Source organism: Dermochelys coriacea, chromosome 25, assembly GCF_009764565.3.
Source record: "Dermochelys coriacea isolate rDerCor1 chromosome 25, rDerCor1.pri.v4, whole genome shotgun sequence".
NCBI lineage: Eukaryota > Metazoa > Chordata > Testudines > Dermochelyidae > Dermochelys > Dermochelys coriacea.
Window position 1 is genome coordinate 15523211 of NC_050092.1, and position 18747 is coordinate 15541957.

General features: G+C 44.5%; 1 protein-coding gene across 1 annotated transcript in view; it reads right to left on the reverse strand.

Moving 5' to 3' along the window:
• The window catches only part of ARHGEF18 (Rho/Rac guanine nucleotide exchange factor 18), a 90776-nt gene that overhangs the window by 5338 nt on the left and 66691 nt on the right, over nucleotides 1-18747 (reverse strand). The window contains 11 exon segments of the mRNA XM_038383641.2: nucleotides 7-129; nucleotides 3116-3443; nucleotides 4607-5074; nucleotides 5714-5761; nucleotides 6351-6407; nucleotides 7321-7442; nucleotides 10522-10659; nucleotides 11315-11503; nucleotides 12855-12946; nucleotides 13482-13660; nucleotides 16904-16980. Of these exon segments, the coding sequence (XP_038239569.1) occupies nucleotides 7-129; nucleotides 3116-3443; nucleotides 4607-5074; nucleotides 5714-5761; nucleotides 6351-6407; nucleotides 7321-7442; nucleotides 10522-10659; nucleotides 11315-11503; nucleotides 12855-12946; nucleotides 13482-13660; nucleotides 16904-16980 (1821 nt within the window).

Sequence of the window (18747 nt, forward strand, 5' to 3'; positions counted from 1 at the left end):
ACTTACCTGGCTGGAACGCAATGCTCTGGCTGTTCAGGAGAACTGGGCTCGCTGACCGTTTGTTCTTCAGTGCACCCTCATCTTTCCCAACAAGCTTAGGTGTAAGCAGCTGTTTCAGGTCAACAGAAGCTGAAAAGAAAAAGTTGCTTTACACATCAATACTTCATCCTGGTAGCATTTTGCCGACTCTACTGTTTCAGCCCGGGCTCAGACACCTAATACCCACTCCCCACACACCCAAAGGGGCTGGTACTAAGAAACTTAATTTACCTCTTCAACTGCTCAGACCATGAGCATTCACCCTCTTTCTCCCGCACCCAGCACCTTCTATTTAGTTACACACAGACACCCCAACTCCCGAGTGGCCCTCTTAGGACAACTGAAGATTTTAATCCAGTTTTATGATGGTCTGGTATAGTTAACACACACCTTTGGCACAGACACGCAGAACCAAAATGGCTATTGCCATTCTCCACACTAGAAAGGTCACCATGAATCTACCCATGCTCCTTACCTGCAATGCAGCTGCAGCAGTGAGAAAACAGCAGCTCTGATGGGACACTTTGCCAATGTTTTTATTCCAGAAGTAAAAGCAATCAATGGGAATTAAATCATTCCAGTCCAAAAGGCCTCCACATCCCAATGCCCATCCCTTACCTAGCAACCTACAAGCCAAATGAGACACAAAGTTCTGAACTATGTGCCACTGGTGCAGAAAATCTTAGTACGTTTTATTCTCAGATCTACACCCATGAACAGACGATCCCATTAGCACTGATGAGAATGGAACCCAATAGCTGATGAAAAACTACTAAGTACATTTCCACTGTATACATCTGTAGCTGGGTGGTCAGCAAGCTCCGGCCCTGAAGGGGTTAAAACAGCCATGGGAGAGGGCTGCCTGGGGGAGTCAATAGTAAAAGCAGCCCTGGAGAGGGCTGCAGCTGGGAAAAGCTAGGCTGACTGGGGGAAGCAGCCACAGCTGGGGCCACGCCCCAAGCAGGGCACAGCTGGCTCTTATAAGAGGGCTGTGGGCCAGAAGCAGGTGGAGTCTCACTCTAGCCCTGGAGTGGGAAGGGCCTGGCTGCTGGGAGCAAGGTACTGAAGCAGAGCAGTGCTGGGGAAGGGCAAAGGGAGCTGGGGAGCTCCAGCCTGGTAAACACCCAGGCTGAGGCCTTGATGAAGGCCTGTGAAAAGGTCCTGGGGCTGCAGAGGGGCAGCTTGGGTATAGGCACTGGAGTCAGGGAGGAATCCCAGCAGCAGGCGAGACACCGGCCTGCAGAGATGCTCCGAAGGCTGGAAAGAGCTAATTCCCTGGACGACCACCAGGAGGCGCCGTGCCCGTGAGTCGTCGCTTCGCTACAGTTATATTGTTCATTTTGCAATATGCAAGGTTTGCTGTTGGAATGGATGCCTCACAAGTCCTTTTGAAAGGGGAACTGGAGTAGTGCTGGGGAATAGGGCAAGGGAGCTGGGGAGCTCCAGCCTGGTAAAATCCCAGGCTGAGGCCTTGATGAAGGCCTGTGAAAAGGTCCTGGGGCTGCAGAGGGGCATCCTGGGAATAGGCAGAGGCAGCTGGTCCTAACCCCTTGCCAATGATGAGTGGCCATTACAGACTGCAGTCTGCCCCAGTGAGCGGGGGCTAGATGATGACTGGCAGTAGCCACTGAGGCAAGGTGGATTTAGAGGGTTGGGGGTTCCCCAGGGAGGGGAGACCCAGAGCGTGGGGGTAGTGCTGGGGCAGAACCCCAGGGTAAAGGGCACCAGTGTCCAGGAGGGACATGGATGCCAGCAGCAGGCGAGACTGTGGCCTGCAGAGGGTGCTCCGAAGGCTGGAAAGAGTTAATTCCCAAGATGACCAGCAGGAGGTGCTGCACCAGTGAGTCACCATGTCACTACAACATCACTATGTAAAAGCAATTTACAAAAATCAAGTTGGGGAGTTGTACTACTACAGCTTTGTTTTTGCCACCACTTGGTTCAGAGGTAAGGGGATATGAGGTTACAGTTATGTGCTGGAAATAAGCCAATTCACGTTATGAAAATAAAGTTAAGTTTAAACACCAGTACCATAGGAGACCACGGGTGGAAGATGCCTCACCAATGCACCTGGAGAAGCCTGACACTATCCATGCTACATAAACATGGACCTATCAGATGCGTAAACTTGCCAGGACAATCTGGCATGGAACTAAAAAGATATTTATATAAACTAAATAAAGATATTTATCAAAACTAAAGGCTGTTCCAAGAAGCTGGAAATAAAGTCCTTTCAAGTGGCTGGAAAACTGTGGGTTTTGCATTGTCTGTCATTATCAAAAGGCCACTATTTTAGTAACCAGCTCTTAGAAGCAGAAATTACATCATGGCATCGTGACTGCATTTGTAGTCCTTTCTATTTCTGACAGAATTAGCTCTTTTTTAGCTCTGCAATACATGCAGTACCCTTGTTCTGGCCTGGAGATTCATGTTCACAGGGTGAGAAACGTTGACAGATTACTGCCTTTCAGATTCCAGGGGAGAACATGGCTAGGTATTAGAACCAGCAGCTTTGTACTAGGAAGTGCACATCTTCCCCTTTGGGATTTTCAGAATGGCCTTTGCAAGTGAGAAATCTTCCTGGACAAGCCATTGCCCGCAGAGAGGTGGGGAAAGCCAGTTCTCTCTCATGCCAGGGTACCCAACAATGGCGAGGAGGAGAGGCTCAGAATATTCCATATACCACCATGAGGATAAGAGATACTGCTCAGCATTCACAAAACAAGCTAGGATTTGGGGTGAGAGTCATTCAGATGTGTTTAAATATATATGCCCAAAGCAGAGTTGGATGCTCTATTTCAGAACCCTTCGCCCCCAATTCCCAGTGTTACAGCAGCCGAGGACAGGGTCAGGGAGACATAGGATTAAATCAGCCTTAAGTTCCTTGCTGGTTTACTTAGGATATTCAATTTTCAGCTACATTTCCACCCCAAGAAGGGTCCTAGTGCTTTCTGTGGCTTATGAATTCCTGTGAGGGGTTGTTTGGCTGGATGGAGGTGGCCAGAGACTTGCTCCATATGGTGATGTGTGCATCTGTAATTTCAGCAGAGCTCAGAGATGTCCTTAATGCACTCACCTGAGCTGTCTGTCCTGTGCGATGCTTTGCTCTTCCCTCCCTTTTCTTTGCTTCCTTTTGTGAAGGTGGCAAGCTTGGTGGGGATTTGCTGCTGAACTGCAGCCTGTTTCTGTATCTGGTTGGTTGCACTCAGCAGATGGATTGGCACTTCATTCTTCATTGCAAGAACTGGACGATTCTCCAATATGGCACTGTCCCTGCGAACCAGCTCTGGCCGCTCCACATAATCCACTCCCGAGACACTAGCCCTCCCAAAGGGCTTCAAGTGTTGCACAGACCCTTCTACCCCTTCTCCATTGAAACTGAGGGAATGATTCAGTGTTTGACTCTACAAGAGAAAAGAATTGTGTTACATGAAGCCGATACCTCATATCCCCCAAGGACTGAGGAGGGGAGGAAACAAAAGACAACCCCCAAAATATACACACGCCTTCCTGTGGACAATACCGGGACCTCTCTTGTGCTACCGAACAAAGGAAGGGGCAAGAAAAACTCAGTCCGCATAAGTCTTGGCAAACTAAAGAAAAATATCTTGGCAGCTTTGGACCTTGATTAATACCATCCCTGCCAGAGGGCTTTGAAAGGGACCACCGGCTGACAACAAAGTATAAATAGGACAGACAGTAAAAAATAAATAATAAATAAAATAAAAAGCAAACAAGCCCGACAGATTAGGCTGTGGGCCAGCAAGTGTGGCAGTGACATGAGAACAGAGGCCTGCACTACAAGTGGGGAAGTACAGCACACACCTGTTACAATCAGACTAAGAACCTCACCCACGCCCACAGACATCGAGCAGGTGCCTGCTCTGGGCTCAAAGAAGCATTTAAAACAAAATGGAGTTTTAAGGCTTTAAGAAGTGGCTGGGCTGAGCTACTACCACCTGCAGCTCTGCCCAGGGTGTCCTGGTCTATTGTACTTCTACATGGCAAGGGAGCTTGGTCACCTATTTCAAAACCCTGCCTGCTGTGGCTGGATTCCTCTCCCTGGAGAGGGACTGAACCAGTGGAGCTGGGGGCAGCCAGAGGCAGAAGGTCACACTTTGGAGGGGGAGCATGTTTTTAGAATTTAAATGCACAGAATTCAGGAAAATTACAGAATGTCACCACTAAACCCCTCTGGTGCAATCATCTCCAGGGCAGAGTACAATGCCTTTGTTTAGCAAACCCTATTGCAGCCACAGGACCAAATGCAATTTCCTCAACTTCTCTCACATGCTCTGCAGAACACTTGGGCAAGTTGCCAGGCTGAATCAGAACAAGGCCATCTACCCCGCTGTCCTGTCTCCAGGAGTGGCCAGTACCTGCTTCTTCAGAGAAAGGTGCAACAACAAACCCTGCAAGAGGCAGCTATGGGATAACCCATCCCCAGGGAAAGTCACAGCATTAAGATGTAGCAACTACTGTAAAGGAGGGAGACTTCCATTTAGAAGTCTATGTGAAGGTGGCAGTTAGAAATTAAGCATCCAGCTGCAAGCAACTCAGTCCTTACCTGTCCCACTTCCGGGGAGAATGTGCCCGACACCGTGTTCTGTTTTTTCAGCTTCTTTAGCTGCTCCACACGCTCTCTCTCTTTCTCAACTGCTCTCTGCGCTTCCCGTAGCCTCTCCAGGTCATGCTGATAGGCCTCTCGTTGTCTCTCCAGCTCTTCCCTCTCCTGGTTCAAGCGATCTTTCAGCTGCCGAGTCTCCTCTTTTCGCTCCTGCAACCGTGCCTCTATACTTTCAAACTCCCTCTCCTGCCGGTCCCTCTCCCGTTCCCAACGCTGCTGTTCCACCTTCAGCTGGTTCTGAAGCTTCTGCACATTTGCCAGTTCTTCTCTCTGCTTCTCAAAGTTGCGCTGCTTTTCCTGCTCTAGCAGCAGGTTCCCGCGCGTGGACTGTAGCCGGTACTGCTTCTCCCGATCTATTATGGTGGCTCGCTGGATTTCAATGTAGCTGTCCTGCTGCGATATCACTGCCTGGAAAAAACATAACACAACATATGGGCTTGAAAAATACAGGAGAAGCGAGGTCAGAGACTGCATTGTCTACCAGTGTATAAATCTCAGAAGATAAAGAGACCTATTAGGTTACCCAGCCCATTCCCCTCAGCACAAGAGGACTGAATTCCCACTTGGATCCTGTGGTTGCCATTAACCTGGTACTACATGTGACCTTGAGCCAAAAACCCTAACTTGCATCATTCAAAATGATGCATCTTTTGAACCTAATTATCAGTCTGTATCTGACAGGATTATCTATACACATCCACATAGACATGGTGTGTGTATTCTAGAGAGTCATTGTGGGAAGCACAGTGTATCTCAGCAGTAAGGAAACCAAGTGGAGCTCAGAGAGGTAGAAAGAAGGGAGCTAGTTAGATCAGAAGGAGCGAAGGATTTCATTCTATAAAGGCACAGGGGGCTAGGTTTCCTCTGAAATCCTGGGGATAGTATTGGATACTCTGACAACCAAGTCTCAGACAAATCCTGCAGCCTCCCCAGTCTACGCATGAACTTTGTCGTTTCCAGTGCTGTATTAAATTACCATTACTACCTACATTTCTGCAGACTGATTAGTTCAGCTTTAAACAAATCTCTTGGATAGCAGCGTTTTACCTGAAGGCTGAGGAGCAACTGTGACAGCCTCTGTATCCGTTGGACAAGCTGAGGAAAGAGAAAGGGATTAGATTCTGGGGAGGATATGGTGGCAATATTCATTTTGTCAGTACTAATCTGTTGTCCAGCTAGAGTGTCAGTGCCCACTAACACCACACAGAGTCTGGGCAGCAATCCTTGTGTTAGGCTTTCCTCAGTTTAGGGATTTGATGCTGGTTTCCTCCAACACACCAGCATGGAGCTATGACACATACACAGCTGCTTGAACCATCTCAGAGATTCAGTTTCACCTTAGTAAACTGATAGTGTGAGAGTGAAGGTGAATGGGAAGTAGTTAGCTCACTATACCTAAAACTCATCTTCGCTTTCATATAGGATTTCACTCTCTGCATTTATTATATCCAAGTAACTAACTGCAAGGTCCAGGCTGTTGACAAGTTTCTGAGTCTATGAACATTAAAATGCTACATGCTCAAATAAACGTTAGTCTCTACGGTGCCACAAGTCCTCCTTTTCTTTTTGCAAATACAGACTAACACGGCTGCTACTCTGAAACCTACATTTTCTTTGTATACTATGGAGCCAAACGTCACTCCTCTTTACTCTGTCTTAAAGCACAAACAGCTTATTCTAGTACCTCGGATTCCAGGAGGGGCTGGAAACTGCTGCTGTAATCCAGTCTCATTACATCACTCTGGAAAAAGACACAAGCAACAGATGTCCTAGAGCATACTGTAGGTAAGAGTCAGCATGCACATAGGCTGCTTTGTCGTCACTCTCTCACCTTTACAATGGGAGAAGGCTTATTTAGATGGAAATTTTACAACCACCATTTCAGTAGAGAACTTCTGATTAACCCTATTTCAGTTGTGCAGTCAGACCCATTTAAAGCATTGCAAGTGTTTGCAGACCTAGAAGACTATATTCCAAGTAAATAGTAAAGTACCATAAAGAAATAGTCCAATAATTTATTTCTCAAAGTATCAAAAGAATTTTGTTTTTTAAAAATTCATTTTGACATGGATGACTAATGCTGGTAAGAATCCAATTTAAAGCAATGAGTCATATTAGGTTCTATTCTGTGAAACCCTCCAAATCATTTTAGTGTTAAGAATATTAATTTGAAGAAAAAATAAAGTAAAGGGAGTGGGACCATTAAGACACACCTCTCCCAGTACATCATTGTGTGACATTATCTAGATGGCCTTAATTAAAGGCAGCTTCCCCAAGGGCTCTCACATTGAGGAGGGACATAGGAACTATTTTAGTCAAATTCCAGGTTGAAATAGATGCACAATCATTAAAAACTACATGTAAACAGTATATACAGTACAGAATGGACAAGCTCTACAAATGAAAAAGTTGCCAAATTAGGTACATGTAGATTCTTGCACTTCAGATGTAAAACTACAAACCATGAGTTCAACCCTAAAGAACAGTAGCCTTAATGGAGCCAATTTATTTAACACGACCTAGGACTCTGCTAAGGAGCGGACATCATCAGCTGTTGGGACTTCTGGTTTTCACTGACTTATCCTCTGTCTCCACCATGTTTGTCTAGGACTACCAGGATATGCATTTAAAATGATGAGTGAAGACTAACGTACTGTGTGAGGTCCTTCTTCTGCATCAAGAGGAAGGTCATGGAGTTGCACATCTGAACTTATTGCAGGGCCTCTCCGGTCTCTCAGCCTCTGGTCACTACCATAGACCTTCTTAAAACTACCATCTGAAAAAGTAACCCAGTCAACATACACAGAGATGATATGTGCAACACTTGGTACTTTCTATTAGGAAAATAATATAAAAATTGAAACAATTTAATGGGCAAAAGCAGAACAACTCTGGGGTTGGAAGTTTGTATAGATTTGCAATTTGTTGATTTAAAAATATGTATGAAAGTAGGGAACAGAGAGAGTCAGGTCCACCTGAGAGTTGAGAGAGACCTGAAGAGAACACACTAAGGGAAATAGTGAGAGTGAATTAAAATAGTCCATGTACAGATTAAAACACAACCAGCAACAAGGCAAAGACTGAAAATATCAGTGGTTACTAAAACATACCCTCTGATATCTATTGCTACATACATCTTACCTGAAGCAATTACTGTGGTGGATAGGGGAGGAACTGAAAACCAAGTCTCATAAGGACAGTATCTACTCTGAGCTCTTTTTATATCACACCAACTACCTTTAATAGGCAGGTGAAACAGCTCCTGTAGATAATAGATGGTGGGGAAGGGGCACCAGGGCTTGGAGTATGTTCCAAGTATGTGCGCATCACATCCCCAGGATGTGCCAGTGAGCTTCTGAATGGTGCTAACCCTTGCCTTTACCTTCTTTTGGTGTTCACGATAGCTCAGCGTCCAATTGAAGGTAACTCCAAGGGACCACGGATTGTGGTCGTGTGTTAAAGGCAGACCACAAAAGTACACTTTCAGTGGCACTTTGGCCTCAGGGTTGTTCAAGTGGAAGGCAAAGACAAGTGCTTTTGGGAGTGTTGAGTTTCAGTTGCCAAGCTTTGAAATACGGCTCAAGTGTCCAGAGGTTGTTGTTAGTGACCTTTTCTGTGGCCTTCAGAGAGGACACTTACATTGCTAATGCAGTATCATCTGTACACATGAATTTATGGGATGATGTGACCAGAATGTTGCTGGTGCGGAGATTAAACAAGGCAGGCGCTAAAACGGGTCTCTCTGGACGGCTGCTGTTCAATCTCTGTAATTTGCTAATGCAGTCATCGAGGTGTGGGGTGAATCTTCCGTTACTCAGCATCTCTGTGAGGAGGCTGATGGTTGACTGGCTGGGAAAACTAAACTTCAGCAGGAGACCTTTGCACCACACAGTATTGTATGTGGAAGGAAGGTTAATAAATGCTGCCACTATTTTTAATTTTCGCTAGTAGCCAGATTCTGTGTAGCTGGTTAAGGCCAGCGCCTGGTCACAGCAGCTGCAACCAGTTCTAAATCTGGCCTGCTCTTTGGAAACCAGATGCTCCACTATCGGCTGTAATCTTTGAAATGGGAGCCACTCAACAGTTTATAGTAACAGCTCAGGAGGGAGATGGGCTGGTAACTTTTTGGATCAGTGGCCTCTTTTCCGGGCTTCAAAATGACTATAATCTTAGCTACCTTCCATTCTTTTGGTATTCTATCAGAAGAGCGGCTGTTAAGGAAGAAGTCTGCCAGCCATATTCTTGCTTTCAGAGCAAGGTTTATCCAGAATTTCTGGATATATTCCATCCATTCCTAATGCATTCCCGGACTTACTGTTGGAGAGACCCTTATCCACTTCATCTACTGTGTAGAAGGTGGAAAGGGAGGAAGACAACAGGCACTGTGCAGTAAAGTTGTTTGTGGACTTTCCACCTTATGTTTTTATCCATCGGCATGTGGAAGTTGGCAGTTAACTGCAGTGATGGCATCTGCACTTACTTGAGGTGGTTTGTAAGCTACCAGAGCCACACTGCCTAAAAGACAGAGGAGCTTCCAGGCTTTGTGGCTTGACCTCGTGAAGTCAAGAGCCGTCACGGTTTCACAGAACCTTTTCCTTCTTACTGCATTCAAAGACTCAATGATGTTGCAATTTTGAGGCTTTTGTTGGCTTGATATTGCTGGAAGAGTGCCTCGCTCTCTTCTGTCAAGGAAGGAATGAATGCTTTTCTGAAGCCTCTTGCAATGCTTGATTTGGTGGCCAATACTAGTAGACCTATAAAGTGGTGGTAATGAGCCAGATATGAGGGGATCCAGTTTATCAAGCCCTCTAAGATCGCCTCATAGCAGGACCAATCAGCAGAGTGTAAATTCTAGGAGTTTCAGAAGGGAATCGAATTAGAGGAACTTGTACACAAATCACAGCCAGGTGGTGTTGGCTGTTGGGAGAGTCGTTGAGAACTGACCTTATATATGACATGTGGCTCCTAATATTATATGACACAAAACAAAGGTTACGAGCATAGCACTTCCTCCATCGGGCTGACCCGAATGTGCCACAGTCTTTGGCATCCTAAAAAGAGGTCCTGGTCTTCAGTGAAAGCCCAGGGATGGTCGTTCCTATAATAGCCCCATTGGTCATGGTGGCTATTGAGACTGCCCATGTGGATGGCATGGGGGCAGAGATGACACCCTTCACATGGTCGCCTGTTACATGCAAAAACACAATGAATGTCATCAAATCAGTAACCAAATGATCTTAAGGGTCCTCCCAGTCAGAAAAGCAATGGCAATAACTGCACACGTCCGGACCAAACCTTCCTTCCAATAGACCCATTTATTATTATGCAGCTCAATAATGAGGCCTATCCAATGCAAAGTGCAATCACATCACAACAATTCTGCAGACTTAAAATATCAACATCCTTGCACTGCAAGAAATACACCTGGCAAGCGAAGGCCACTGGTCAAACAGCAATGGATACATCCTTGTATCTGCAAGCCATCACCCTAAATACGGACTCCCAACGTTTGTAAAACAGGACCTTAAGGATTCCGACAAGGTCATGCCTATCACAAACCTTTACTCAATCATCATCAAGATCGGCGATCTGATAGTCAGAAACATACATAAGCCACCAACAATGAAATGGCCGCATCAGGGTTACTAACACCAAGCCATCTTACCATCCACATCGGCAATTTCTACAGCCCTCATAGCCTATAGGGCTAGTAACAGAACAACTGTGCTGGAGAACAGCTGACATCCTGTGCTTTCACCGAAAAGATTAGTAAGGTGACCAGAATGCCAGCTCCTCTCACTGACACACTGGGTCTCTAGTCCTGGACTGGATCCCTGAAGGCCTCAATGTCTTACTTTTGTTTGGTATTGTGGTGGTGCTATCATATCCCCCAAAGGTCTCCGCTCTCTTGGGTAGCCCCAACCCACAGCTGTCTTCAGAACGATAGGTCACATTGGCTGACTGTGTGAAGATCAGGTTCTGGAGATTCTCAACTAGGGAAGAGGAGCACAGGTAATTTTAAGGAGACATGTCCATGTAAAGAGGCATTGGCACCATGCTACTATGTTACGTATACAACCATTCAAAACTCTGACAGGCATTTAGAGATAAGACTGAGAGCCTCTTTATAGCACAGACGTATTTTCCCTTACTTTATACTCTGAAACCGAAAGGCGCATGTGAAGATGATGCCTCATCTTCAAATGGGGACTCAAGTCATTAGGCCAGTCTGGATGGGCTTTCAGAAGGCTAAATCAATGACTCTTCACACATCAGCCACCAATTAAGGTGATGTTTGTTATCTGTGCTCATGCCATCCTTGCTCTCACAGGCAGCCCAACCTCCCTTAATTTGGGACCCTTGCATGGTATCTCAGTGCACGCTGGCATGCTGTCAGGGGACTCAGTAGCCACACATCTGAACAGACTCATGTCTACGCTCCATAATTTGATCTAACACTTAAAAAATATTTTTCTAACTTGTAGGGAATGTCCACATTACCCATGTCACAGAAGGGCTCTGAGAATTAAGTCTCTGAACAGCACTACCCAAGTACTAACTTTTTAGATACCAGTAAACCCCATAGCCTCTCTCTTTATATCTACCTACCTACCTACCTACACACACACATTCCTATTTTGCACTTACTTTCTGTCACTGCAGATTTCAGGATCATCTCTCCTTGCAGATTCTCTAAGGTCTCCCCCCTGAGGAGAAGTTTGGATCGGGCTCCTTGGGAAAGATCTTCAAACCCATTCATTTCAGACATTTCTAGATAAATCTGTTGTTTCTCATTTAGACTTTGCAAAATCAGATCATCTTTCATGCTCAGACGGTCTAGGGGGAAAAACAAACTAATTTAAACCCTACAAAGCTGTTTGTAAAATCATTATCAGAAGCATAATGCTAATGCTAATTTCAGAAGATCATATTGATTTATTTTGTATTTCTTCTGTTTGTTTGAAGCTATTACTATCATAAATGGCCAGAAAGAGCCAAATAGCAGAAAAGGAAGCAGATAAAAATGGCCATACTGGGTCACACCAATGGTCCATCAAGCTCAATATCCTATCTCTGACAGTTACCAGTGCCAGATGCTTCAGAGAAAATGAACAGAACAGGGCAACTAGTGAGTGAGCCATCTTTGTCCAGTCCTAGCTTCTGGCAGTCAGAAGTTTAGGGACTCTCAGAGCATGGAGTTGCATCCCTGACCATCTTGGCTAATAGCCAAGATGAACCTATCCTCCATGAATTTATCTAATTCTTTTTTGAACCCAGTTGTTACTTTTGATCTTCACAACACCCCCAAGGCAATGAGTTCCATAGGTGTGTTGTATAAAGAAATACTTCCTTACATAGGCACCGATTTCCCCTCTGCCTGGTGGGCCCTCAACCCTCACCCCCCGCCGCCCCTGGCCTTGCCTCTTTCTGCCCCTGCACCGCCTTCACCCTACCCCCATTCCACACCTTCCCCAAGTCCCCGCCCCATCCCGTCTTTTCCCACCCCAGCCCTTTCCCACCCCTTACCCCAAGTCCTCGTCCCTGCCCTGCCTCTCCTCCACCTCCTCCCCTGAGTGCACCATGTCCCCGCTCCTCCCACTCCGTCCCAGAAAGTCCTAAGCACCGCCAAACAGTGGGAAGCGCTGGGGGTGAGGGGGAGAGCGAGGACACAGCACGCTCAGAGCAAGGGGGAGAAGGAGGCAAGGGAGGGCAGGAGCTTGGCTGCCAGTGGGTGCAGAGCACCCGCTAATTTTTCCCCATGCGTGTTCCAGCCCTGGAGCACCCAGGAAGTCGGCGCCTATGCTGCCTTATGTTACTTTAAAACTGCTGCCTATTAATTTCATGGGGTGACTGCCGGTTCTTGTGTTATGGGAAGGAGTAATTAACACTTCCCTAGTCACTTTCTCCACATCCACTCATGATTTTACAGATCTCTATCACATCCCCCACACTTAGTCATCTCTTTTCCAAGCTGAACAGACCCAGTTTTTTTTTACTCTCTCCTCATATGGAAGCTGTTCCACACCCCTCATCATTTTTCTCACATCTCAACAAAAAGTGAGAGGGTTTTTTTAGATGTGTTATGGGATCACATTCTTAGTCATTAAGTGTCCACCAAGAATAAGAGGGTCACGAAGAGTTAGTGATACTGAGAAGCTGTTCACTGGATGCTTGCATAAACCATTACCTTGAAATTCTTTTAATTTAGCAATTCGTGCTTCAGCCAGTCTCCTTTCTTCTTCAGGTTCACTGAATGTTCCTTCCTCTTCATCAGGGCAGCTATAAAATGAGGCAAGGCAGGAGGAGATTGATTTGATCTATGCATAGATAACCTACTGAAAGCCTTGGCCCAGATCCTGCATCCTTGATTGGGAGGTGCTTTATCCTGCAGCCTGTTTGTATCTCGCGTCCAGAACACTACTGTTATGTCAGGTAGTGGGCAAACACGCTTCCTAGGGAGGCTGAATCTTCTGACCAGGTCAAGTTACTGACAAATAAAACCCCTAATCTTCTCTCATCTGCTGTGATCTGTCTCCTTCAGGTAAGCATGTGCAAAGCAACATGCTCCACTCTTATGAAGACTATGAAATAGAACAGCAAAAACCAAAACCAAAAGATAGTCAAATCTATCTGGTCTCCTGAGAGACGGCACACTGACATGACTAGTACACATCTTAGCAAGGATGTAAAATGGAGCATGAGGGACCAGGTTAGTCAAATGTATCTTTACCCCACAAGCAGAACTTTCAGCTGCGCTGAGAGATCAAACACATGATCAGGAAATCAAACCCTCCGACTTTCAGTTATAATTTACCTTTCCACAGCTCTGCGAATGTGCGCCATCCAAGAATTTCTGTCTTCTTTGGAGCTGGTGTGAATTTCATACATCTCTGGTCCTTTTAATGAGGCACTAATTAAGAACATTGCTTTCTCCTCATTAGCTACCTCTCTTACAATTAGCTTTTGCAATGAAATAACAGGTGGCTTCGAGTCCTGCAGAACAAAAATATAAGTTGATGTGTTAAGTTTTGCTGAAGCACTAGATCACACAACACCTTTAGGATTAGGGTTTCTTGTCTGTCTGTGACCAATGAAGACAAACTGCAATGGTGCAGTTTTATTGCTGGGGCCCTTTTATATAGCATCCGTGCATGGCACATAACAGATGAGTCTCAAGGACCTACATTCTAAAAACATGAGACTTGTGAGTTGTGAATTTTGGCTCTTCAGAGTTCCCCGTGAGGGAGGGCAGCATGAACTAGTTTGGACTTTGCTTCTTTTGGCAGTAATAAAAACAGAACATGGAAAAAACACCACCACTAGACCTAATGATACACGAATATAAAATTGAAAGGAGAGCAGCAGGAAGCAATGCTGGTGCCAAATTGGCAGGTTAGCTCACAGGACAGGGATATAGAGTCACCTTCAGGACTAGGAAACTGAAACCAGGTCCAAAGGGTAAAACCCTTCTTATATAACAGATTAACGGCAACTCTCCATGATAAACTGTTTCTAAAAGGGTTATATTTGTAACCAGTGTGCCTAACTACACTTTGTATTTCAGCCAATGTACAACACTTAGATAACCCATCACTGGGTGAGAAAGGAGTTATTCTGCAGGCTGCTGAACATGCTCCATTTCCACTGCATAAATCCTGGGGGGAAGCAGAGAGGATTCCTGAAACTGTGACATCAAGAAAACTAAGTTTTGCCAACTGTACTCGGGCTCCCCTGCAAGCTGTGTGCTGGGGTCACTAGGACAATGCAGGAGAGCCGGGTAGATCTATTCACTCCCCTCCCTCCTCTTAATTTATCTAGGAGAGATTAATATTTAGCTCATTTTAAACAGATCCCATAAATATAAAGGTGCCAAGAACAGATCAATCCATGACTATGGACGGACAGTATTCCACCAGGCAAGGCACCCTCCACTAGGGATTAGAGATTTGGGATGGTGACAAGAGGCTGGATGCTCTTTAGCATTCTAACACGATATCTAGGTTCTTCTGTAGCAGCAGGTGAGCTAGTGAAGTAGAATTGCACATATAGTAACAAAGGACAAAAAGGCTGCAAGCCACACAGAGGGGCAGAGGAGGAAACTCAAACGTTCCCAGTGACAACTATCCAAGTGCTCCAGCTGTAGTTTTGCAGGTCTTATATTTTGGTTTAACATTCAACCTGAATGAGTATGTTTTGGGAAACAGACCAGAAGCAAGTATTCCACTCTACTCCAGTGTGATAAAAGCCAAACAATGTGTGTGTTATCCTGAATGGATGAATAGGATGTGTCATAAATATAAAGGGAAGGGTAAACACCTTTAAAATCCCTCCTGGCCAGAGGAAAAGCCCTTTCACCTGTAAAGGGTTAAGAAGCTAGGATAACCTCGCTGGCACCTGACCAAAATGACCAATGAGGAGACAAGATATTTTCAAAGCTTGGGGGGCGGGGGAGACAAAGAATCTGGGGCTGTCTGTGTGATGCTTTTGCCGGGAACAGAACAGGAATAGAGTCTTAGAACTTAGTAAGTATCTAGCTAGATATGCGTTAGATTATGATTTCTTTAAATGGTCGAGAAAATAAGCTCGGCTGAATGGAATGGATATTCCTGTCCTTGTGTCTTTTTGTAACTTAAGGTTTTGCCTAGAGAGAGTCTCTATGTTTTGAATCTAAATTACCCTGTAAGGTATTTACCATCCTGATTTTACAGAGGTGACTCTTTTTACTTTTTCTTCTATTAAAATTCTTCTGGTAAGAAACTGAATGTTTTTTCATTGTTCTTAAGATCCAAGGGTTTGGGTCTGTGGTCAAATTGGTGAGGATTTTTATCAAGCCTTCCCCAGGAAGGGGGGGGTGAAAGGTTTTGGTGAGAATTTGGGGGGGGGGAGTAGTTTCCAAATGACTCTTTCCCAATAATAAACCCAGTTAGACATTTGGTGGTGGCAGCGAAAGTCCAAGGGCAAAAGGTAAAATAGTTTGTACCTTGGGGAAGTTTTAACCTAAGCTGGTAAAAATAAGCTTAGGAGGTTTTCATGCAGGTCCCTACATCTGTGCCCTAGAGTTCAGAGTGGGGAAGGAACCCTGACAGGATGTAAAAGCCCAGGTGCAGCAACTTTACAGTTAGAAAATACCCCTACCCAGAAATCATAGGTATATGCTTAAAATTTTAAGTACTTGCTTAAATCCCATTGAAGTCAAGTGATACAGTTTGCCAGGGAAATTCAGCCCCAGTCTTAATATGTTGAAAAATATCAGGACAAAGTAAATAATTTAAAACAAAAAACCCGTTTCAAAATTGTAATTAGTAAATCCTGTTACAGTCACAACAGAACTTTGGTCAGTTCCAAATGTACACGTCTGTCCTTCGCTAACAAGCTGCCCTAACAACAACTAGGAAATGCCCTGAAAAACAAGCAAATCCACAAGTACTCCATATTGCTGCAGTAATTACATATGGGTTAGTGCTCATTACGTTTACATAAGAAAATCTCAGTTGCCAGCAGGTCGGAGGCTACCCTAGTCACAATTTACCATCTCCCCAGATGACATGGCAGGAGTTTTTTTCCTTCATCAAGCCTCAGATTAACACACTGAAGAAGAGTTGAGCAGCAGAGTCCCCCTTCTCTAAAGGGCCATTTATAGGGGCCTTTCAAAGCAGGGTTCTAGCACACTTTCTCATATGCTGCCAGCATACACAACCCAGCAATAGGGGGAGCAGTGAAAAGAACACAAAACAGTGCTCAATGCCACAGAAAGTTAGAGAGTTTGCTTGGGTTAGGAGTTCCGTACTAAGAGAAAAGTTCTGGTGCTGAACCAGGTTTAGCTTACGTGACCCCAAGATACCTGGTTTGTTTTCTAATAATATTTTTCTTTCAGATATTTTCTCTTTTTGATTCTTCTATGTGGGTGCCTCTGCAGCTCACGAGGGGGCGTTAGTTTAGTTTAGAACAAACTCAAGTCTCATTACTCTTACGTTTCTATTATGTACAATGATACATGTACTTCCAGTGGTGACAGATTCCCAACCAACAGAGATGGAGTCTCCATATCAGCTGGCATACAAGTCTGAATTCCATAGGCCAGTCAGGCATGTTTGTGCAGCCCCCCAGCACAATGAAGCCTCGATCTCAGTTGGGGAGCTTGATCACTACCATAATATACATATTTAATATGAATACCGCTACCAACATTCATGAATATTGTGAGTGAATATTTTAATGAAGCAGAAAGATACATACCACAGATGCAAAAGTATATTTTTGGTCCTTTTCTTGCAACAGCAAAAGTACGTCAGTTAACAGGACAGCCAGAATATCTACCAAGACAACAGGAGAAAAATGAAATGGTTTAAAGCCAAAAGACTTGAAGCAGACAAGTTTCAAAGTAGCAGCCATGTTAGTATGTATTCACAAAAAGAAAAGGAGTACTTGTGGCACCTTAGAGACTAACAAATTTATTTGAGCATAAGCTTTCGTGAGCTACAGCTCACTTCATCGGATGCAGACAAGAAACCACTTGAGCTAACACTACAGTGTAAATGTCAACAGTGCAGATGATTTACAGAGAATGTTTTGGTACCAGAAGCCTTCAGTACCTTTCTACATTGTGATGAGCCACTTTGTGATGCAGCCTACCTGGATGGATTATAATCAAGGCCCTGTGTACTCTGTATCAAGTTAGACCTCAATTATGTGGCAAGGACTCATTTTCTGCAGTTTCATTTTAAATAAACAACAAAAGGATATAAGCTTTCGTGAACTACAGCTCACTTCGAAAGCTTATGCTCAAATAAATTTGTTACTCTAAGGTGCCACAGGTACTCCTTTTCTTTTTTGCGAATACAGACTAACACGGCTGCTACTCTGAAACAAATGGATACTTTTACTAAAATGAATATGAAAATGAATATAGGCAGTAAAGTAGCCCTTGTATTATTTATTTTATATTGGCCCGTATTGAATGGCCTCATAAGAATGGCCTACTGGCTCAGACCAACAGTCCATCTAGCCTAGTATCCTGTCTCTGACAGTTGCCAGTGCCAGATGCTTCAGCAGGAATGAACAGAACATTGCAATTATCAAGTGATACTGTCATCCAGTCCTAGCTTCTGGCAGGTGGAGGGTCAGGGATATCAAGAGCATGGGTTGTGTCGCTGACCATCTTGACTAATCCGCCATGAATTTATTTAATTCTTTTTTGAACCCAGTTATACTTTTGGCTTTCACAACATCACCTACCAACGAGTTCCACATGTTGACTGTGCATTATGCAAAGAAATACTTCCTCCCCTGTTCATCTATGTGCCTGATAATTCTGTTCTTTACTACAGTTTTAACCAACTTGCTTGGAACTGAAGTCAGACTTACCAGCTTGTAATTGCCAGGATCGCCTCTGGAGCCTTGTTTAAAAATTGGTGTCACATTAGCTATCCGCCTGTCATCTGGTACAGAGACTGATTTAACCACTGTTAGTAGTTCTATAGTTTCATATCTGAGTTTCTTCAAAACCCTTAGGTGAATAACATCTGGTCCTAGTGACTTACTACTGTTGATTGAGCAATTAGTTCCAAAACTTCCTCTACTGACATTTCAAGCTGGTTCAGTTCCTCAGATCTGTCACCTAAAAAGAATGCTCAGGTGTGGGGATTTTCCTATACCCTCTGCACTGGTACTATGCAAAGGATTCATTTAGCTTCTCTGCAGCAGCATTGTTTCCTTGAGTGCTCCTTTAGCACCTCCATCGTCCAGTAGCCCCACAGCCTGCCAGTCATTCTGCTTCTGATGTACTTTGAAAAAATTTTGCTAATAGTTTGTGTGTCCTTAGTTACTCTTCAAGTTCTTTCTTGGACTACCTTATTACACTTTTATACTCAGCTTGCCAGAGTTTATGCTCCTTTCTATTGTCCTCACTAGGATTTGACTTCCAATTTTAAAAGGATGCCTTTTTGCCTGTAACTGCCTCTTTTACTCTGCTGTTTAGCCATAGTGGCATTTTTTGTTCTATTACTTTTTGATTGGGGGCAGGAGATAGGTGGGCAAGATGTTTAGTTTGAGCCTCTATTATGGGGTTTTTAAGCAACCTC